Source organism: Hyperoodon ampullatus (assembly GCF_949752795.1).
Source record: "Hyperoodon ampullatus genome assembly, chromosome: 2".
Taxonomy (NCBI): domain Eukaryota; kingdom Metazoa; phylum Chordata; class Mammalia; order Artiodactyla; family Ziphiidae; genus Hyperoodon; species Hyperoodon ampullatus.
The window spans coordinates 89,776,982-89,801,254 of record NC_136915.1 but is presented as its reverse complement, the minus strand read 5'-3'; the positions used below and the strand labels follow the sequence as shown (position 1 = coordinate 89,801,254).

General features: G+C 37.1%; 1 protein-coding gene across 1 annotated transcript; it reads right to left on the bottom strand.

Annotated features, from left to right (window-relative positions):
• Positions 1-4: 4 nt before the first annotated feature.
• TRMT13 (tRNA methyltransferase 13 homolog) lies at positions 5-24,173 on the bottom strand. Its single transcript, XM_079728580.1, has 11 exons — positions 23,985-24,173; positions 19,677-19,723; positions 19,523-19,589; positions 10,813-10,875; positions 10,569-10,638; positions 10,306-10,412; positions 9,789-9,956; positions 7,980-8,052; positions 3,937-4,011; positions 713-1,145; positions 5-379 (listed from the first exon to the last, which is right to left on the bottom strand). Exons 1-11 carry the CDS (start codon positions 24,129-24,131, stop codon positions 184-186), a joined length of 1,446 nt encoding a protein of 481 aa, XP_079584706.1. The 5' UTR covers positions 24,132-24,173; the 3' UTR covers positions 5-183.
• Positions 24,174-24,273: the final 100 nt, after the last annotated feature.

Genomic DNA, 24,273 nt, shown 5'->3' with positions numbered 1-24,273 from the left:
TGGTGAATTCTCTAATGTTTGGACTTCTAAAGTAAAAAACAAAGCCATTACCAAAGTTCAACGAGGCCACATTTTTTAAAGTTCATATTATCTGCTATTTAAATTATATTTTCATGAATATAAAAATACAATTAAAAAAATTTTTTTGGTGGAAGACAGATGTTGTTCAAAATTTCTTTTCCATTAAGCAGTTGTTTCTGGTGATGAAGAATGATTTGGTAAAGCAGTTAACAATACATTTTCCAAAGACACCAGAGGTTCTGTATAATACTGTAAATCGGGATTGAATCCTTTCTGCTGTAAATAGTTGATTCGGCCTTGGTCAATCAGCAATTTACAAAGATGCCCTATTTTCTTCTTTTCTTCAACAGTAAGAAACCTAAATTGAATAAACACACACAACACATTGTTAAAATTCTGTAAAACCTTATAACAAATTATTTTAGTCTTATTCATTGATAAGCTGCTAAATAACCCACAACATACTATGTGCTATGTCCCATGCTTCCAAGATACGTTTTATTAATGCCACAATTAAAGTGTGTATATTTTAACTTATTCTAAAATTAGTAAAATATATATATATATATATGCTTTTTTAGTAAAATATATTTTCATGAATGAATTTTTGGTAATATTCATCTAAAAATAAAGTATAGTAATAATAAAGTATTTCTGCCCTAGTGTTGTGCATTTCAAAGTAGTCACTTACCCAGGCAAACTCTCAGTGCTGTCATCTGTGATTCTGTATCCTCCATCATCATGCTCTTCACTGCCATCATTCTGTTTATCTTTTCTTTTTGTGGAGATATTTGAAGCTTCCAAAGATGTTTTTTGCATCCCACAAGTCGCCCAACTACTCATTCGCTGGAAATAGTGGAATTCCACTGCTCCAAGGCCTAGAGCCCTGAAATATTCTTTGCCCACATAATGTCTCCAATCACACCTGTGGTGACAACAGAGTGCAATAACAATGCCAGCCACAGGGGTCCACTTCTCTGGGATATTTTTTTCATTTCCTTCCTTGGCCAAAGTGTTAATTTCTTTTTCTGTTTTATCATTCTTTACGCGTTTGGCTAAAGGTTCTTCATTCCTTTCCTCACAACTGGCAGCATAGGTTTCAACCAAACATCGTAATGCAAGATCTGCAAACACAATTATGTGGCCCCCCAAACCACATCATCTTTAAAAATAAGTATTTTTTACATTTATTAGGCAGTATGGTTTTTAAAAGCCCAACAAAAACTTACTTAGCTCTATACTTGTACTAATTCTTTCGTGAATTATCAACTTTGTTCATATTTGCCCTTTCCTCATTATTGTACCATTTTCTCTAATGATTTATTCTGCATAAAGTCAACTTCCCCCAAAAAACTGTGTGAAGCTTAAGATCTAAAATTTGTAAAACGTTTTGTCCAACTACTCAAATTTGCTCTCATTTCTCCTACCCTTGTTAAGGAAATTACTTGTATAGAAAAAATTTATGTCTCTACATTTAACATTCCAGGGAAGTTTTGAGCTTAAAGAACCCAAAGAAAGAAAGAGGAAAGGCATGGGCTAAGCATCTGCTAAGTTGATGTTAGGTGTCAGTCTTGAAATGTAAGATGTTCACAGCAAATAGTGAAGAGTTGAGAAGAGTGGGGTCAGAAGGTGGAAAGTAGGCCTTGCTGAGTAGCCTTACTATAGTTATACATTCATTCAGCAAATAGTTACTGAATGCCTTTCATGTGCAAGGCTTTGTGGATGTATGATGATTAATAAACACAAACTTAGAGATAAGTGAACTCTATATTAAAATGAAAAATTTATAGTCCACTTAAAAACTAAACAAATGGATTTTTGATGATTATGATAATTTCCCACTGACGACTGCTATATTATTGACAATACTGGAAAGACTCAAAATATATGCTGTAAAATCCACATTTTCTGTCTGATTAGAATGTCACACTGTGTTTGATCAATCAAGAACATGTATTTTTAAACTTTAATATCCCAAGATGTCACAAGTGAATAGTAAATGATCAGATATTTTACTAGTATATATAATACAATATATGAATTTAAGTCAACAAACTATCAGGAACCTGTTATTTGGAGAAGGCGATAGCTGATCTATTATTTTATAAAGTATTATTTTCTGACAAAAGATATTCAGTCACTGTTTTACTTATATTGGAGTTAAGTAAATGATTTTCAGAAATGGGGATAATCAGAAAAATTATTAAAAGAATGAAGTTATTTTAGAATCAGAAGGAGCTTTAGCAATCCATCTCAACCCCTCCTTTACAGAGAACTTGAGGGACAAAGCCACGTACCTAGAAAGGGACATGGAAACACAGCACATTTGTGGCTAAGATTATTTATTCATTCAAATAATAAATAAATGAATTCTGAACAAATTCTTTCAGAATTAGATATATAAACAGAAGATTAATATACAATGAGCTCCAGATATGCAGAGGCAACTATGATAAACACTAAGGAGGAGTATCTTATTTAGGGAGGTTCCCTGAAAGTGGTGACGAGCTGAAGAAGGAGTAGAAATTGATCAGTTTAGAAACGGACATATTATAGTATATGGGAAGGGTTAGAATGTATAGACCAATAGATATAGAGGCAGAAAGTGGCAAAGAGAGGAAGGCAGAGGCCAGATTAAGACGAGGATGTCATGTTAAAGAGCTTAGACTTTAAGGTGTAGGTGACTGGGAGTTACTGAATAGTTTTAAGAAGGGGAAAGACACATTAGGTGTGTGGAAGATGGGTCTGAATATTAGTATTTAAAGGACAAGTAGTGGAAAGACACCATGAGATATACAGAAAGAATGGCACAGATGTAGGGGAAGAACCAGGAAAGAATGTCACAAAAGAGAAGAAAACAGAATTTCCAGAAGGGTAAGCAACAATAGCAGAGATTTTTCATTAAGATGATGATAGAGTGATGAAGGGAGAATTCAGATAGAGTGAATCAAGGAGGGAAAAAGTGTGTGGAACAATAAGAAATGGCCAGTGTAGATAAAATTTCTGAGAAACTTGGGTTAGATGGGTAGGAGTAAAGGAGCATTTTTTGTTTCCTCCCCAGGATAGAACTGGCTTACTTCAGAAGGCTTTTATGAGAGTTAAATGAGACAAGGTACGTGAAAATCATCTAAAAACTATGAAGGACAACACAAATATATAATACTTAAAGTCATCTCCAGCCAACTTGAATAACTCTTATGGAGGCTCCAAGTTCCCCATATGGGTAGACATGAAATTAGCGGAATCCAGAAGAAGATGTAACAATAGTTAACATTTATTGAGCACTGATATGTGCCAGACACTTTATATGTAAACTGGCAAATTATATGTTGTTATCCTCGTTTTACAGACGAGATAACCAGAGCTCAGAAAGGTTAAGTAATCTGCCAAGGTTATATAGCAAAGTTGAACCCTGTATTATCTGATTTCAAAGCCCATGTTCTTTCTACTTTATCATGCTACAAATGATGGATCCAAGTGCTAAGACACATCTTAATGTTTCCTTTTTTGTTTTCCCTAGAATCCTGATACATAATCATCTTCTAGTGGGAGAAGTTTCAGAGTCCTTCCCAAGCAACTCCTCTAAAAAAATGAGTAGCTTCTGGGATAGAATCATACAGTTTCCATAAATGATTTATTTCCTTTTTGGTTGAAGTATAACCCAACGAACTTTAAGGTTCCATATGACACAGTATTTACACATAAAACTCTAATTCATCCTGCAAAATGGCCAAAATGAGCAGATAAGTAGGAAAGCTCTAAATCTGATATAATACAGGGCCAGTGCTACTATGAAGATTAATGAGTTACAAACAAGGGACAAAAACTACTGAAAAGAGACTCTTTAAATATTTGAGACCATGTTAAGCTAAAACTTAATGTGTTCATCTCAACATTATTAGTATGTTTACATACCTGTTGCCACACCACACAGATGTTTTCCAATTCCTACCACAGGTAGTTTTTCTTTGCTTAGCAAAGGAATCTTGTCTGAAATAAAAAGAAATGAGAACTAAGTTAGCTCTCTTGTGAATTAAGGCATTAAGTGGCCTCCCAAAGAGAGAACTAATTAGAATCTTTGAATTTTAGGGCTGATAGAGACATAGACAAAAAATTCTCACTTTATAGCTTAGGAATAAGAGGCTCAAAGATGTAGTGACTTGATAAGTAACACAGATGGCTATGGACATAGCCAGAATCAGAGTTAAAAATTTTTCTGTCTTCCTTTTCTTCCCACCTCGCCCCCAGCTGGTTCTTTACTCCCGAGTTAATTTCTTGACTTTTAGGCCAATGCTATTTCTTCTATACTGACTCAGGACTTTACCCTGTAGAAGCCTTATTTTGCTAAATATTATTACCCATTGATAAAAGGACTCAAAAGTTTCCTTACTAGATTTATTTTGCATAACTACTATATATGATAAATACATATAATACAACCGGCATTTTATATTATAGAATACTATACTCAATATTATAATCAAACTAAAGATATAACTTTCATTATATCTTGATAATCAAGGATAAGATATTTTAGCTTTCACACTGTTCTGAATATGAATAAAAGAAAATATTCATAATAGTAGTATAAAAGTAAAATAAAAAAAGACATCTACAAGGTAATGCAGTAAATTGTAGTATATCGCAGTTATGGCTTCCAGTTTTTCCTCCCTATTCATTTTCCTTTTTCTAAGATTCTGAAATGAAAAGTATGTTTCCCCCTACAAATCCAGCTACAGCGCCCAGCACAGTGAATTGTCCAATGGAGGTCCTTAGTAAATATTTCAAATTCTTTGTTGCTTGCTTTCAGATGGTATCACATACTAGGAGAAGAAATTGGTACTAACTGGAATAGTCTGCCTGTGTAAGGTGGTTCAAGAAACTTATCCTCAATCAGGGTGAAGAGAAAGGTTGTCTAAGAAAGCCCTTACGGAATTGGGGGCATCAGGAACCTTGGAAGTAGAGCTGAGTTAGTTCCTGATAACAGAGTGTGCCTGCAGAAAGTCTATTTAAGAAGTAATCAGATCCTCACCTCATAGCCACCTGGTGACCACCTCTTCACCAATTGGTGGAAAACTGTAGATTGATTCTCTCAAGCAAGTAAAACAGGAGGTCACTGGGTTGAAGGATAATAGCAAGTTGAAAGTTAAAGTGTGGTAAAATAGCAGGATTAAGTGAGTATGCATATAGATTAAGCTCTTAACTTGTCACTGGGTCCCAGAATGTTGGTAATCAGACCTTTACCCTCTAGGCAGGTGATCAGAAGAGTCTTCTCTGGGGAACCTGACCAGCCCAAGAGGAAAGATCACGTTCTAGACAGGTCATTCCAAACTGGAGCTCAGAGTCAACAACTCCACCTGAAGACTCAGAGCTCTTAGTCCCTCAGTCCTCACTATGAACACACCATCAAAAAGCACAGATGTTTTGAGCAGAGCCTCTAAGTTGAAAGAGACAGACCAAAACAAATGGAAAAGAGCAACTTAGTGAAAACAGAATATGAAGGGAGGATACTTCTAAAAAAAATCATTAATATCCTCACAAAGATAGTACAATTATGAAAAAAGAACAGGTTACAAAGATAAACTCAGAGAAAAAAAATCTTAGAAATTAAAACTGACAGAAGAAATTAAATTGAAGAAATCTGAGAAAGTATACAAAAAAGGCAAAAGATATAGAAGAGAGAAGTAAAGTCAAGAAAAGTAGAGAACCATTCCAGGAGGTCTAATAACTAAATCATAAAAGTTCTTCCATTAAGGGAGAAAAGAAAAAATGGAGCAGAGAAAATTATGAAAGAAAAAATGCTAGGAAATTTCCCAGAAAGCTGAGAATACTGGAATCTCTCAATCAGGATTTCTCATCCTTGCCATTATTAACTTTTGGCCCCTTTGTTGTCGGGAGCTATACTGTACCTTACAGGATATTTAGCAGGTGGAAAGCAGGTGGTTTAGCAGGCTCCCTGGCCTGTATCCATAAGATGCTGGCAGCATGTGCGCTCTTAGGACAACGAAAAATGTCTCAGACATTGTCAATGTTCCCTGAGGGTCAAAACTGCTTCCAGTTGAGAATCACTGCTATACACAAGAGTCCATCAAGTGCCCAGTACAACAGATAAAAATATAACTACATCAAGACACATCACTGTGAGAATTTAAAACACTGAGGACAAAGACAAGAGCCTATAAATCTTTAGAAAGAAAAAAGCAGATGACACACAAGGGATCAGGACTCAGAATGGCACTGAACTTCTGAACAACAATCCTAGTGGAGTAATAGTTTCAAAATTCTTAGAAATAGAAATACCCAGACAAATCAAGTGTAAGGGTAAAGTAAAAGATATTTTCAGACAATGCAAGGTCTCAAATTTATCTCTAATCCAATTGTTTCTCAGGAAGCTATAGGAGGTGCTTTCCCCAAAGACAGTAAATCAATAGAGGAAGATATGCGATAAGATGTAAAAAAATAAATCCCAACCTAGGAGAGTGAAGGGAATCCCCAGGATGAAAATGAAGAGAATTTTAAGGTTGACAATTGTGCTCCAGGAACAGAGGGCACCCAGTCTACATTGGAATGCATCTGAAGGATCCAGGAGAGAATTTTTCAGGAAGATAGAAACTAACAGAATACTTGGTAAATGTATTAAAACAAATACAAATTTTAAAGTTATACCTTTTTGTTTAAATTGAAGTATAGTTGATTTACAATGTTGTGTTAATTTCTGCTGTACAGCAAAGTGATTCAGTTATACATATGTATATTCTTTTTCATATTCTTTTCCATTATGGTTTATCAGGAAATACTGAATATTCCCTGTGCTATACAATAGGACCTTAAAACAAACACATTTTTAAAAGACCAAGTAAACAAAATTTTAAATTAACTATTAACTCAATACATAAATTTTATTTACTACATGGGCCAGCTGTGGTTTGCGTCACAGGGCTGAATTAAAATTAGCAGAAGAGGTTGCTGGCATATGTTTGTATTATTTTCATTTTATTTATTTTTTTTAATTTATTTATTTATTTTTGGCTGCATTGGGTCTTCGTTGCTGCGTGCGGGCTTTCTCTAGTTGCGGCGAGCAGGGGCTACTCTTTGTTGCGGTGTGTGGGCTTCTCATTGTGGTGGTGGCTTCTCTTGTTGCAGAGCACAGGCTCTAGGCACACGGGCTTCAGTACTTGTGGCTCGTGGGCTCCAGAGCGCAGGCTCAGTAGTTGTGGCACACAGGCTTAGTTGCTCCGCGGCATGTGGGATCTTCCCATACCAGGGCTCGAACCTGTGTCCTCTGCATTGGCAGGTGGATTCTTAACCACTGTGCCACCAGGGAAGCCCATATTTTCATTTTAAATAGTATGAAAAACTATTAAAAGGTACAGAAAGGGCATTAAAGTGTATGACTGATGGGTGTATGGGTGTGTGTGTGTGTGTGTGTGTGTGTGTGTGTGTGTGTGTGTGTGTGTGTGTGTGTGTGAAATATGAGGTCTATAGAGATGGGTTATTTTCTTTGGTACAATTTAAAATTGTAGGAAGTATTTTTTACATATTAGCTAGGCAGAAAGTATCTTTTACATATTAGCTAGGCAGAGAACTATCTCATTTCTGTAATAGTTTAGCTAAAGTCATGTTAACTATAGGCAGAAGGCTAGTGTATGGTATGAACAGACTCAGTAATTAATTTAAACAGGATAAAGAAGCAACATAAGGACATATTCTCAAAACTTTTAGGCTATTCCCTAGTATGATACTTCATTTCTAGTTGATACTGAAAAACAATTTCTTAAAGTTTCAACCTTAATTCCATTTATATTTACCTAAATGTTAGATATAACATTCTATATTAACAAAGGATTAATCTCTGTTTTCCCTGAAGCAGTGTTCTGTGGGATTGGATTTCTAAGCAACCCTCAGAGTTTGAAATTTCTATCGTTTATGGAAAAGCAACTGCAAGTTATGCAACTTACTCAAACACAGGTGCTGAATATCAATTTGAAGTCTCTCAAACACTGAATTTTTCTTTCTGTGTTTGCCATCTACCTGCGCAAATAGAACATTATTATAATGATGCCTTTTATGTAAAAAAAGAACAAAAGCTTTATGAAAAAAGATTTCTATTTGTTTTCAAAATTCAGAGCGAATAATTTTCCATCTTAGTTTTTAGTGTTTAAAAAGTAGAACTGTTAATTAAAAAATTTAAGATTGTATATTCTGTGATGAAAACTCCAAAATAACAATATCGTACATCTTTATAAGACTTGAACATTTTATAAATTATTATGTACACATTATTTCCTTTAACTCTAAAAATTCCCAATTCACTGATGAAGGAATTAAGGTTCATAGATAATAAAAAGCTCTACTTCAACAGCAAGTTCATTCAAAACTGAACTCATTATTTCTCCCTCCAAACTATTTTTCCCTTTCCTTCTGTATTCCCTATCTGAGGGAAGAACACCACTTAGTCACTTAATGCGCAAAAGGTCACCAGAAGTAACTCCTCTTTCACACTTAATGGATAACAAGTCACCAGGTCTCGGGGCTTCCAACATCATAACATTTCTCACACTCTTTCCCTCCTCTCTATCTCATTGCAACATCCTTAGCTCTGGCCCATTTCTTACATGGATTACTGGATAATAATGATCTTATTATTAATCTCCCTAATTCAAGGTTCACACTCTTCTGATACAGCTTCAATGGTACTGCTAGGAGGAACTTTTAAAACCCTTTTCTATTTACTTGGCCAATTCTTATATATTCTTTCAGTCTCCTCTCAGCTACCACCTCCTCCAGGAAAACTTCAGTGACCCACACTAGACTGAGGCTGGCACTCTATCTTCACACTCCTAGAGCATCTGGTACTTATCACTATCATAAGACACTTAGCATACTGAGCCAAGATACTTATAAGTCTGTCCCATTAGATGTAAGCTTCCTGAAGACAACAAGTAAATCTTGTTTCCACTGTACCCCCAGCATGTAGCAGGATAAAGTCAAACTCCTCCCTTCGCATAAAATATGAGCCCTTCCAGAGTCTAGGCCTCCTCTCCCATCTCATCACTGCTGAACTCTACTTCACACCATGGACTTCCATCACACGGAAATGTTTCCATGCTTCCCTGTTGTTTCAGGCATTTGGTTACACTCTTCTTGCTTCCTAGAATGCTTCTCAAACCCTGTATCTAGCAAATACCCACTTTGCAAGACATAGCTCAAGCACCACCTTTTCTGTGTAGCCATTCACCATCCCTTCTCTGCAGTAAAACTTGTCACTCCCTCCTTTGAACCCACACTGTACTCTGTATGACCTTTTTTCATATTTTAACCCTTTTCTATAATCATTTATCTGTTTGTCTCTTCTTTCCAATATAAGTAACAGAACATAGGGACATCGTCTTATTTGACTTTACCCAATATCTATCAAGGTGCTTGTGGTATGCTCAATAAATGTTTACTGAACAAATAGTTGGTAAGTTTCAGATGTAGGTTAGGACTTAAGACTTTTAACTCCTAGCTTGAGCTTGGCTCTTTCCACATAATTTCTTGTCTCTGTAAATATTTTAAGAACTCAGATCAATGAACTATCAAAATTTAGATTAAAAAATTTACCTTCAGTTTAAATCATCAATATAATTAGAATAAAAAGCTATAATCAAATAAACACACAAAAAATTCATTTTCTTTAAGAGGCCTGTTTCTGAGTATCATTTTTTTCAAACAAGAAAAGTGCAAACAAAGTTTGGTTACCAGTATACTACAATGGTTTCACTTACCTTGAATCTTGTGGTCACCTTTTCTACTAGGATGAAGTGAACTTTTTCAGCATCTTTTAAGGCAATATCAACCCAATGAGATAATTTTCCCTTTCCTGCTCCAAACTCAACAAAGCATCTTCTTGGACCAAGTAACTTTAATTTTTCAATGTTACCTAAAATAGAAGCCTGCAAACTTCACGAGATTATTTTATAAACTAGAGCAAAAACATTCGGCTCAAATGGGAAAATAGCAAGATAATTTCTATATAGGGCAGCATGTTCACACTGATAATTTTTGTTTGGCTTTAAAGCTTTTCTCTTGCTTTTAAATATTTAACATGTAGTACTCAGAACCATATCCATTCCAAGGATTTTTATATATGTTTATATACATTTTTTGAAATGGGGATTCTGTACCCTGAAAGATAATCTAAACAAAATCTCATTAATAATTACATTTAGAAACAACAGAATGTTAGCTTTGACAAATGAACAAAAAGGCCATTTTTAGTAGAGTTACTATGGCTAAACATACCTGCTGTTTCAGATGTTTGGTTGCAGAATCACCATTTTTAGGGTCATTAAGGGCATCATGCAACGCTGGATGGGACAGAATTTGATCTTTAAGTGTAGAGTTCAAACCTGTGCCGAATAAAAGCACAAAAGCTTAAACAACCAAACATGAAACCATAGGGCTCTAAACAATGGTAGTAATATCTCTTAAACCACAGTAGAATTAACTCATATACCACATGATTATTCTAAAAAAATTTAACTTGCAAATTTAGGCAGACTTACCCTCACTTGCTTTTCTCAGTTTCTTAATTAAGTTTTCCATCTGCTCTTCAGAGAGAAAAGAAATTGGAACCTATATACAAAAATGGGGCATGAGCTGGTCTGGGAACTAATAAATAACATTGATTCTATAAGAAATGCATTCTAAATCAAAATAGTTAATTTATTCCAAAAATTGGAACACAGCTTATTTACAGTGTGGAGATGCTCATAAATACTTTGTAAAATTAAAAAGTCAAGTACTTACTAATTGTTCAGGTACTTCTGTTTCATCTTTTAAGCCTGCATTAATATCTTGAATAAAGAAGTCCTGAATAAAAACAAAACCAAACCATAACAATACCGTTATTAACGTGACAAGTTCACAAAAATTAAGCTGAAAAACTGATCCGCGCCTTCTTCCAATACTTTGTACCTGCCATCCTCCCTTTCTCCCGTTCATTTATTCATTAAATAATTACTGAGTGACTACTATGGTCCTTAACTTGCTTTAGATGCTGAGGATTTACCACAGTGGAGAACAGTACAGACAAAAATCTCTGAGTTCATGGATCTTACATTCTAGTGAGGTGGCTATTTGAATAAATATTATAGTCTGAAGAAATTCATTAGTAATTTTTATTAAAGTTTTTACCTGTCTCCAGCATAGACTGAGGACTGTGTCATTTTTGCTAATGGTTAAAGCAAAAACAAAGACCAAATGGCTGTTTATCAGATAGGCAGCAGGGCCAAAAACAGAGATAAGAAAAAATATTACAATGGTTTGGTCTGATTTCTTCTATTTTAAAATACTAATTAAAATAGAAAATAGAAATGTCCTGTGATATTATGTTGTTTAAATTAACACAGTGAGATATTTCTAGTCCATTTTCAGAGAGAGAGACTCTAGGTAAGGATCTAGATTAGCATTGTCCAATAGCACTTTCTGCAACAATGAAAATGTTCTATATTTACCCTGGCCAACTTGGTAGCTATTAGCCTTGAAATATGGCTAGTGTGACTGAGGAACTGGATTTTCAATTTTGTTTAATTTCAATTGACTCAAATTTTAATAGTTACATAGCCATAGTTAATGGCTAGTGGCTACCATATTAGACCACGTAGATATAGATGAATGAAATAGCACAATTTTTACAAATTCTGTTTTGAAAGTGAAAACAACTCCTGGGACATTATGCATAGCAATGGGCTTTAGTTACACAGATAGAAGAAAGGTAACATGTGGATTGTATGCTGCTACCTTTACCTATATGGGTAATAACGGAAACCAGTGATTAAGTGGAACAGGTGAAGAAAGCAGGTATTAGAATATTTTGTTGGATGACTGGCAAAACTATAAGAGAAAATTAACTATAACTATTAGTAAACAAATGAGTGATAAGATTTTACCTGGGTTTCATGTTATACATAGTGTACTAAACACTGTTCTGCACTTCTTTCCTCTTATCTCCTCATCCCACTACTTTTCTCCCCTTCCTTTCCACTGTGTCCCAGCATGCAGTGGAATCTGTGCAGGGGTATTCCATTTTTTTTTTTTTTTTTTTGCCCGTGCTACGTGGATTGTGGGATCTTAGTTCCCCAACCAGGGATTGAACCCAGTTCACTGGCCATGAAAGCATGGAGTCCTAACCACTGGACCACCAGGAAATTCACAGGGGTATTCCATTTTTAATAAATTCATTTCTACTCTCAAACTGTTCCCAGAACACGTATTCAACCTGCTTGCTTTAACTAAAGCCTGACACTTAGGTAAGGAAGATAACCTCCATGCATACCTGAAAGTAAAGGCAACATTCTTTCTTCTTACTGAGAGGCTAACTGGGGTAGTCATCACTTTTCTTTTCCACGTTTTTTTTTTTTCTTTTTTTTTTTTAAATTGGAGTCTAATTGCTTTACAATGTTGTGTTTCTGCCATACAAGGAAGTGGATCAGCTCTATGTATACCTATATCCCCTCCCTCTCGTACCTCCCTCCCACACATGCCCCCATCCCACCCATCTAGGTCGTCACAGAGCACCAAGCTGAGCTTCCTGTGCTTTATAGCATGTTCCCACTAGCTATCTATTTTACGCATGGTAGTGTATGTATGTCTATCCTAATCTCCCAATTTGTCCCACTCTCCCCTTCCTCCCGTGTCCACATGTCCATTCTCTACGTCTACATCTCTGTTCCTGCCCTGCAAGTAGGTTCATCTGTACCATTTTTCTAGATTCCACATATATGCGTTAGTATATGATATTTGTTTTTCTCTTTCTGGCTTACTTCATTCTGTATGACAGACTCTAGGTCTGTCCACATCTCTATAAATGACCCAATTTCATTCCTTTTTATGGCTGAGTAATATTCCATTGTATATATGTACCACATCTTCTTTATTCATTCATCTGCCATTGGACATTTAGGTTGTTTTCGTGTCCTGGCTATTGTTAATAGTGCTGCAATGAACATTGGGGTGCATGTGTCCTTTTGAGTTATGGTTTTCTCAGGGTATATGCACAGTAGTGGGATTGCTGAGTCATATGGTAGTTCTATTTTTAGTTTTTTAAGGACCCTCCATACTGTTCTCCACAGTGGCTGTATCAATTTACATTCCCACCAACAGTGCAAGAGGGTTCCCTTTGCTCCACACCCTCTCCAGCATTTTTTATAGATTTTTTGATGATGGCCATTCTGACTAGTGTGAGGTGATACCTCAATGTAGTTTTGATTTGCATTGCTCTAATAATTAGTGATGTTGAGCATCCTTTCATGTGCCCCTTGGCCATCTACATGTCCTCCTTGGAAAGATGTCTATTTAGGTCTTCTGCCCATTTTTTGATTCGGTTGTTTGATTTTTTTTTTTTTTTTTTTTTTTTGCGGTACGCGGGCCTCTCACTGTTGTGGCCTTTCCCATTGCGGAGCACAGGCTCCGGACGCGCAGGCTCAGCGGCCATGGCTCACGGGCCCAGCCGCTCCGTGGCACGTGGGATCTTCCCGGACCGGGGCATGAACCCGTGTCCCCTGATTCGGCAGGCAGACTCTCAACCACTGCGCCAGCAGGGAAGCCCGGTTGTTTGATTTTTTGATATTGAGCTCCATGAGCTGCTTATGTATTCTGGAGATTAATCCTTTGTCTGTTGCTTCATTTGAAAATATTTTCTCCCATTCTGAGGGTTGTCTTTTTGCCTTGTTTATGGTTTCCTTTGCTGTGAAAAAGATTTTAAGTTTAATCAGGTCCCATTTGTTTGTTTTTATTTTCATTACTCTAGGAGGTGGATCCAAAAAGATACTGCTGCGATTTATGTCAAAGAGTGTTCTGCCTATGTTTTCCTCTAAGAGTTTTATAGTATCCAGTCTTACATTTAGGCCTTTAATCCATTTTGAGTTTACTTTTGTGTATGGTGCTAGGGAGTGTTCTAATTTCACTCTTTTACATGTAGCTGTCCAGTTTTCCTAGCACCACTTATTAAGAGGCTGTCTTTTCTCCATCACATGTTCTTGCCTCTTTTGTCATAAATTAGGTGACCATGTGTGCGTGGGTTTATCTCTGGGCTTTCTATCCTGTACCACTGATCTATATTTCTGTTTTTGTGCCAGTACCATACTGTCTTGATTACTGTAGCTTTTTAGTATAGTTTGAAGTCGGGGAGCCTGATTCCTCCGGCTCCATTTTTCTTTCTCAAGATTGCTTTGGCTATTCAGGGTCTTTGGCTATTTGGGGTCTTCCCATACAAATTGTAAAATTTTTTGTCCTAATTCTGTGAAAGATGCCATTGGTAATTTGATAGGGATTGCACTGAATCTGTAGATTGCTTTGAGTAGTATAGTCATTTTCACAATGTTGATTCTTCCAGTCCAGAAGCATGGTATATCTCTCCATCTGTTTATGTCATCTTTGATTTCTTTCATCAGCGTTTTATAGCTTTCTGAGTACAGGTCATTTGCCTCCTTAGGTAGGTTTATTGCTAGGTATTTTATTCCTTTTGATGAGATGGTAAATGAGGTTGTTTCCTTAATTTCTTCCAAGATTGAACCAGGAAGAATTAGAAAATATTAGCAGACCTATCACAAGTAATGAAATTGAAACTGTAATTTAAAATCTTCCAACAAACAGAAGTCCAGGACCAGATGGCTTCACAGATGAATTCTATCAAACATTTACAGAAAAGCTAACACTTATCCTTCTCAAACTCTTTCAAAAAATTGCAGAGGAAGGAACACTCCCAAATTCATTCTATGAGGCCACTATCACCCTGATAGCAAAACCAGACAAAGATATCACACAAAAAAGAAAATTACATTGATGAACATAGATGCAAAAATCCTCAACAAAATACTAGCAAACAGAATCCTACAACACATTAAAAGGATCATACACCAAGATCAAGTGGGATTTGACCCAGGAATGCAAGAATTCTTCAATATACGCCAATCAATCAATGTGATGCACCATATTAACAAACTGAAGAATAAAAACCATATGATCATCTCAATAGATGCCAAAAAAGCTTTTGACAAAATTCAACACCGATTTATGATAAAAACTCTCCAGAAAGTGGGCACAGAGGGAACCTACCTCAACATAATAAAGGCCATATATGACAAACCCAAAGCAAACATCATTCTCAATGGTGAAAAACTGAAAGCATTTCCACTAAGATCAGGAACAAGACAAGGATGTCCACTCTTGCCACTCTTATTCAACATAGTTTTGGAAGTCCTAGCCTCGGCAATCAAAGAAAAAGAAATAAAAGGAATACAAATTGGAAAAGAAGAAGTAAAACTGTCACTGTTTGCCGATGACATGATATATACATTATACATAGTATACATAGAAAATCCTAAAGATGCCACCAGAAAACTACTAGAACTAATCAATGAATTTGGTAAGGTTGCAGGATACAAAATTAATGCACAGAAATCTCTGGCATTCCTACGCACTAACAATGAAAAGTCAGAAAGAGAAATTAAGGAAACAATCTTCTACACATCTTTATGTAAAAATATTTTTCTTTTTAAACTTATGCCATCTGTCCTACTAGTTCTCATTTGGGAGGCATCTGGAAATGTATGGGGATATTTTGTTCTCAGAATGACTGAGAAGTGCTATTGGGACACAATTATCTACAGGTCTCTCAATTTTCTGCAAGTCTTATAAGCAAAGGCACTGACCCCCCTCTATTCTAGACTATCTTTGCAAGGACATTTGTATACCAATCAGTCTTGGAAGACAAAAGTAGTGTTTCCTTCTAGAGCAGTGGCAGGCCTGCTTATTGTACAATACAGTAAAGAAATGTCTACTTGTGGAACAAAGGTGAGGCAGGTTTCCTTACTGCTCGTTTAAAAAGATGTATTTCCTAAGCTTGGCCTTCTTCAGCTATGACACAAGCTGTGCACAAACATGTCCAGCATCCACTAAGACCACTCCAACTTGAGGGAACTTAGGGAACAAAGGGAGCTGATGCAGACAAGAAGCTCACAGTGCTTGCTGTGCAGCGAGTAATAAAGCCCTTTGTCTCTGACCCAGGAGTCTCATATCTTCTTCCAGCATCCACAATCCTATGGTAGGCTAACTTGTTAGCTTTAAAATAAGATTAAATTTCAAATCCTTCATACTTCTTGACAAGGGCCTTTGTCATTTGCCACTCAGAAGCCAGGAATTCTAAAAACAGGGATGCTCTGAAGTGCACAGGATAGGACTGTCCCACTCGAAATGCCAAAAGCCCCCACTGAGAAACACTGGGCTGTTAAACATCTTCTAAATCTCCCAGCAGTTGTCAACTATCAATCTGTTGGTCATTAACCAATATTCATTAGGAACTTTGACACCAAGCTGTTCTTTCCACTAAGTTCAGCCAATTTGACTATGTTTTCAAGCCATCCAACAAACAGCTCTGCTTGACCTTTTTGATTCTAATGACCTTTGCTCCACTTTGGCAAACTACTTTCAGGGGCCCTCTAGATTCTGGTGTTACTATGAACAATTTAACCTCTGAAACCTTAAACTTAATTAGCCCATTCTCTGACTATAACTTTGTACTATGTTAGTACAAAGTATAGTGATTCTCTTGCTCCTAATCATATTCTTTCACCTTTTAAAGACCTCTATTTTTTCTCAGCTAATTTCTGGCTTCCCTTTCATGCCACCCAGTCTGGACACTCAGTACCACTGTTATCATTACCTTTCACAATCTGGTTCTCTGTCAAACCCACCCTTACAAAACCTAATGCCTGCATTAATATGACTTTGAACTCCCAATAGTTTGAAAGTTAAAATTGCTGAACACTGCTGAAGCAAAGCTCCTCAGTCATTTGGACTGGTGCAGTTCAAATTCAGTATCTCCATCAGTCTAACTCTCAAAGATGCCTAGCAATTATTCTGCATAACTCTAATTCTAAACTTTTACCTCTCTCCTCAAATCTCCAACTATACCATCACCTCCCTTAATCACCTATCTCTTACTTCAGCAAGGAAGTGTAGCTATCAAATGACATTTTCTCAATTAACCTCCTGTCAGCTCAAATTTGCCTGAACTGATATCCATCTTATACTACTTCCCATCTACGTAAGTGGTAGAGCTATTTCTTCCCCTATTTCTTCCCTTCAACCTCTATTTTGTACCCTATTTCTGCCTGCTTCCTGGGGAGCCTCACACTATCAGTGACGCCCTCTTCTATTTCCAATTTCTTCTGTTCCACTGGCTCATTACTCTAAGCATACAAATAAAACTCTCTTCTCCCATTCTATCTATCTATCTATCTATCTACCTATCTATCTATCTATCTATCATTTATTTAAATTCATTTTTTGGCCGCACCACACGGCACATGGTATCTTAGTTACCTGACCAGGGATTGAACCCACGCCCCCTGTATTAGAAGCGTGGAGTCTCAACCACTGGACTGCCAGAGAAGTCCCTCCCATTTTATTTATTTATTTATTTATTTATTTATTATTATTTTTTTTAATCTTTGCGGTATGCGGGCCTTTCACTGTTGTGGCCTCTCCCGTTGCGGGGCACAGGCTCCGGACGCGCAGGCTCAGCGGCCATGGCTTACAGGCCCAGCCGCTCCGCGGCACGTGGGATCCTCCCGGCCCGGGGCACGAACCCGTGTCCCCTGCATCGGCAGGCGGACTCTCAACCACTGCGCCACCAGGGAAGCCCCCCCTCCCATTTTAAAACACACTCCTTCTGTCCTACCTTCCTCTCTGACTGCTATTCTACCTCTCAAGTTCCGTTCATAGACTAGTTTCTTAAAAGAATAGTTGACACTTAAGATTTCTACTGCCTTGTCTTCCATTTACTCATATATCATTTCAGTCTGATTTCTGCCCACTCCACTCTATTTAACATGCATTTTGCTAAACTCTTTGATCTTTAACAACTGCCATATTGCCAACCCAATGGATTCTCTGTCCCTACCTTACTTGACTCCACTGTGATGCTAGACACAGCTGATCACTCGTTTCTTTTTGAAATTCTCCTTCCCCTGGCTTCCCATATATGATGCTTCTCTGTTTTTTTCTCTTTCCTACCTCTCCAGCCATTCCTTGTCAATATTTTTCTATGGTTCCTACTAGCAGCTCACCTTTTAGTTGTCAGTGTCACCTAGAGCTTGGTCCTTGGTCTCATGCTCTAATTCCTGCCTACCTCTCATCTTCTATTCAGCTCTCCCCTTGTATTTCATACTTGTCATGTGAGTTACCCATGTTTTCTTCCTTGTCTGGACTCTCCTTTGACCTTTAGGTCTCATCTTATGACATTCCTTCAGAAAAGCTTCCTTGACTCCTTTCCCATCTCTCTAAACCCCTATGTCCTCCCCCAAAAGGGTTAGGCTCTTCTCCTTTATTCTTCCATAGCACTCTGTACTTAATATATTTTAACACATATAATATTGTATTTTCTATCCCTTCCACTAGATTGTCATGTTATTTTAAGCAGGGTGCTTGGTACAATGTCTGGCATAAGTGCTCAATTAATATCTGTTGAATAAACAAGTCCCCCAACTTCCCCCCAGTTCTAACTAATCTCTTACCCTGGGTAACTTAAAAATCCAAAGCCTCACCTATGATCTGTATGTATTTGACTTCTGAATCTTTATTACTCGCCCAACCTCTCTACTGAGTTTCGGACTCACATATCCAACTCCGAATTTCCAATCAGTCAGCAACTTTTATTGATTCTGCTACCTAAATAATTCTTGCATTTATCTGTATTCTTTCCATCCTCTTTAATTCAGTCTCTTATCATGTCCTACCTGGATTGCAGCAATGCCCCCCTAACTAGACCTTCTGATTGCAAGCCATCCTCCCATATTGCTCTAAGAGAAAGTTTTCTAAGAGATAAATCTGACCCCACCATTTCCTCGCTTGCAATCTTTCAATGGTTCCCTGTATCTTTTAGAATAAGTACAAGTTCCTTGAAAACCTCAAGTGGTTTCTCAATTTCTGCCTCTGCACATATAGTTCTTTCCACTTAGAAAGATTCTTCTTTCTTTTCTTTGCCAAATCAAGACTTAGCTCAAGTGTTATTCCCTCTGGGAAGCCTTTCTTGACCCCTTGGATTTAATTTTAATGCAAGTATGTGCTCTTATCACATGTGTACTTACTTCTTTCATCGAACTTATTAAATAATGCCCATTATTTACAAGTTACTTACCAGTCTCAAGTAAGTTCCATGAAGGCTGGGATCATATTTTATTGAAATGAATTTAGTAGGCACTAAGTAAATATTTTTGAATAAATAAACTGTGGAATTATTCTCTGAATACCACTCTTGCATAAAATTCTATTATCTCAATTAGGAGTCTAAGTGGATTCACAATCTGATATCCTATATACACTCAAATGTATTTGCCATATTTAAGCCTCCTGAGACAAGAGCCTTGTTAAAAATTCACATTTGTAATCTACTAAGTATATATAAACATTACATACCACACATTTCACCATTCAGTTTTACTGATCAAACACTTACAGGTTTTGGCTTCTCTCTTGAGTTACATTTTTTCAAATGTTTTGCTAGTTGATCTTCATATACTGTGCTAAATTTAAAGAGAAAATTATTTAAAATAAGACTGTGATAATCACTGTTTCCAGCACAAAAAAACCCTTCTCTGACCCATACTTACTGTTTTGGATCTAAGGGACACAGGATTCTTTTCCGAGCATTTTCTTCCTAATTAAAAAAAAAAAAAGGACATATTTATTTGAATAAAATATCAAGTTCACTGCTTACAGATACTAGATACAACTTCAATGTAATCATAAGCTTATGCTATCCCAAAACAAGGTAAGGAAACCTTAAAAGGACATTAACAAAACACTGGCAAAATCAGGTCATAGAGTTTAACAGCAAAAATCTCCAGTGTCATGTGATATCACCTCATACTTGTCAGAATGGCTATCATCAAAAAGAACACAAATAACAAATGTTGACAAGCACGTGGAGAAAAGGGAACCCTCCTACACTGTTGGTGGGAATGTAAGTTGGTGCAGTGGAAAACAGTAGGGAGGTATCTCAAAAAACTAAAAATAGAACTACCTTATGACCCAGCAATTCCAATCCTGGGTACATATCCAAAAAAACCAAAAACACTAATTTGAAAAGATACATGTACCCCAATGTTCAAGGCAGCATTATTTACAGTTGCCAACATATGGAAGCAACCTAAGTGTCCATCAACAGATGAACAGATCAAGATGTGGTATACACACACACACACACACACACACACACACATACAGTGGAATATTATTCAGCCATAAAAAAGAATGAAATTTTGCCATTTGCAACAAAATGGATAGACTTGGAGGGTTTTATAGTAAGTGAAATAAGTCAGACAGGGAAGACAAATACTGTAGGATATCACTTATATGTGGAATCTAAAAAAAATACAACAAACTGGTTAATATAACAAAAAAAGAAACAGACTCACAGATATAGAGAACAAACTAGTGGCTACCAGGGGGGAGAGGGAAGGGGGGAGGGGCAGTACAGGGGTAGACGATTAAGAGGTACAAACTGCTATGTATAAAATAAATAAGCTACAAAGATATACTGTACAACACAGGGAATATAGCCAATATTTTATAATCATTATAAATGGAGTATAACCTTTAAAAATTGTTAACCACTGTATTGTACACCTGTAACATATAACATTGTACATCAACTATACTTCAATAAAAGAAAAACCTTTGGTGTAGCTCATTTATGTATATCTGAGCAAATACTGCTTTGGACAACAAGGGTCTACAGCTTCAAACAGGTTACAGAAAAGGCCTACATATGGAATTTTGAATCTATGACAGCACTCACTATAATATACACTATTATTTTAGGTACTACTAAGAAAGGAAAAATGTTGCCAATTTAAATTATAACATGTCATTGATTTTAAAAAGCATTCTGATTTCAGAGATGTTAAAATGTGAAAAAAAAGAAGTATCTCAGAAACAACGAAAGACAGATCTTCCTCAACTTATGATGGAATTACAACCTGATAAACCCATCATAAGTTGACAATATCTTAAGTCAATAATGCATTTAATACACCTAACCTACTGAACATCGTAGCATAGCCTAGTCTATCTTAAATGTGATCAGAACACTTACATTAGACTACAGTTGGGCAAAATCATCTAACAGCCTATTTCATAATAAAGTGTTGAATATCTCATGTAATTTATTGAATACTGTACTGAAAGTGAAAAACAGATGGTTGTATGGGTACAGAATGGTAGTAAGCATATTAGTTGTTTACCCTCATGATAGCGTGGCTGACTTGAAGCCCTGGCTCCCTGCCACTGCCCAGCAGTGCATATCGCTAGCCCCGGAAAAGATGAAAATTCAAAATTCAAAGTATGCTCTCTACTGAATGCCTATCGCTTTTGCAACATCATAAATCCAAAAAAATCGTAAGTTGAACCATTCATTGTAAGTTGGGGACTGTCTATATGGTATTTTAACCATTTGGTATGTGGCCTTACTCTACTAGCTTTACAACTTTTTAGTATAGAAGAGTTACATCCTGTTCGTTTCTAAGTTATATGGATTTAACTACATATACTCAGGAAAAAAAAAAGGAATTAATAGTGTTGGCAAGTCTACCCAACATTGATATGAATCTGTATATAACACGATAGCATAACAGTTAAAACCAAAGGTCAGCCAGACCACCTAGGTATGATTCCCAGTTCTATCTATCAGGCTCCTAACTATCAGCTCCTAACTCTACAATCTGAGGTAGTCTTACTGTCTGAAAGATGAGAATAATATATCTTACCTCCTAAGGGTTGTAAAAATTAAGTGAGCTAATAGGTTAAAAAAAAAAACTGCTTAGCATGGTGCTGTTCATACAGTAAATGCTAAGTGTTCACGATTAGTATTAACAATTCCTTTTTCAGTTTATTTCAGTTCTGATCTGCCTCCCAGCATATCCATGAAACTATGTACACTGAATTTCATGAACATGCTAAGAGACTTTTCAGTATCTTTTGAAAATATAGTACATTATTCTTCCCTATTTGCTGACTTGAAAGTCTAACCTCCATGAAAGAGAAGACTCTATACTAACCTCCAGAAGCTTAACGATAGAGTAGGGGAGAAAAGCATTTTTAACATTTATTATTTGGGTTTACAAACAGGGCTTCTCAACCTTGGCACTACTGATATTTCAGGTTGGATAATTCTTTTTCATCCTGTCCATTGTAGGATGTTTAGCAGAATCTCTGGCCTCTCTCCACTAGAAGCAAGAAACACTCCTCAGTTGTGACAACCAATATGTCTTCAAACATTGTCTGGGGGTGCTAAATCACCCCCATTTAAGAACCACTGGGTAGGGGCTTCCCTGGTGGCGCAGTGGTTGAGAGTCCGCCTGCCGATGCAGGGGACGCGGGTTCGGTCCGGGAGGATCCCACATGCCGCGGAGCGGCTAGGCCCGTGAGCCATGGCCGCTGAGCCTGCGTGTCCGGAGCCTGTGCTCCGCAACGGGAGAGGCCACAACAGTGAGAGGCCCGCGTACCGCAAAAAAAAAAAAAAAAAAAAAAAAAAAAAAAAAAAAGAACAACTGGGTAAAAATGAGTACAAGTGATCTCAGCCATATATGACACTTAAGAAAAAAAAAAGACGGAAACAATACACCCAATTATAACATAAATTACAGATTCAGTAGGATGCCCAAAATTGAAAACCAAATCATGGTCATGGAAAGTGTTTCCACTTAGTGTTTTGCAGTCTTTTTTCAAGGGATTAATAACATAATGTCATTTCTCTCCAGGAATATGGATCACACCATAAGGATCTATTCATATTCTACCACTGTCACCATCTGCAGTCATCTCTGGGTGTCTGATTAAGGTGAAGTGTAAGGTCTTAGAGTGAGAACAAAATCCTCCTCCTATCAGAAAGTTCATTTTTCGATCAGGGGATGTTTGCTGGTGCTCTCAAAACCAGCCAATACAACAGAGAGTGTACTTCAAAGAGTTCCCATAAGTCACAGGTCACCTACATTCCAAAACAAGAATAAGCTTGTTTCAGTACACTTCACCCTAGGCAAATATTAGCCAAATCAAAATATGAACTAGTGCTATAGCTATGAGGGACAGTAGGAGATGAAGGGGTTCTGGGGGCTTATCTGTGCTGGATATTGCCTAGAAGGATAAACCATCTAACAAAGTAAAATAATGTAAATAATACTGGACATTCAGAAGGTATAAAATCAGATGCTTGTCTCTTTGGTTTAATCTTTCTAAAACCTATTAAACATGCTCTTTTTCTATTAGCATTTTACTGTTCTTGTTTTTTAAATTTCCTATCATATAAATCCTAAAGAAACACACATACTAAAAATGTTGTTTGACAATACAATCATAAGTATAATTGAACAAAACTGTACACTTTCTGTTCTCAATTTTAAAAGGAGAGTCAAATTCTTACAGGTTTTTAAATCTTTCCTTCCCCTTTTCAGCAAAGTAGTTATTAGTTGCTTTCAAAAGACTGTACGTCTAAGTAAAAAATTTAAAAAGTTTCTCTCAACCGCATTGACAAGAAGTTATTATCATTCACGGAACAATGAAAACACAATTAGTGAAACCTTGGGATGTTTCTTTGATCACTCTTCTTTCTAAACCACCATTTCCCATCAGGAAGGCGGAGAGTGAGCGGAGGGCAAGAAGCGGTAGTCTGCCGTAAAACTAAAATCTAGCATTACCATGAGTTGGTATCAAGATAAACGGGTCACTGCTGGCGCTTTACTTAGTACAAGAAAACACTGCACTTCACTACGGCTCATCATCTCTCCCTAGGGAGGCCAGGACTGCGTTTATCACAGGAAAAGCTGGAAAATCCAGGGGACTGAAGCAGAAATCTGTCAGAGGGGAGGTGCCGGACCAGGAAACTTATTTCCGACTCTCGAGAGGGTAAGGCGATACCAGACCTCCGCGGCTCCAGCGTGTTCACCACAGAACCTTTTTCCTGCTGCCACCACCATCCTGCAGAAGCGCTTCTTCTTTTCCACATAGTAGCCACATCGCCCCTCTGCTGGAAAGCCAGTTCCGTGCGGCGTCGGCGCAGAAGCCGCCATAATTCAGGGCTCACTTTGGGTGGCAAGCATCGATCAGGTGAAGAGAGGAAAAGTTGTCAGGTTCTCTCGGGTCTCCTTCCCTTAACAAATATGTCTGCCTCGGGTCCAACCGCGCAGGATAATGCCCGGAACTACCGCCCCA

Excerpts from the sequence above, each read along its gene's own strand:
- TRMT13 (XM_079728580.1), bottom strand. The coding sequence starts at position 24,131 with ATGGCGGCTTCTGCGCCGACGCCGCACGGAACTGGCTTTCCAGCAGAG. Across the intron at positions 10,413-10,568 it reads ACTGAGAAAAGCAAGTGAGG|GTTTGAACTCTACACTTAAA; the intron begins GTAAGTCTGCCT and ends TATTCGGCACAG. Across the intron at positions 8,053-9,788 it reads AGGTGACCACAAGATTCAAG|GTAGATGGCAAACACAGAAA; the intron begins GTAAGTGAAACC and ends CTATTTGCGCAG.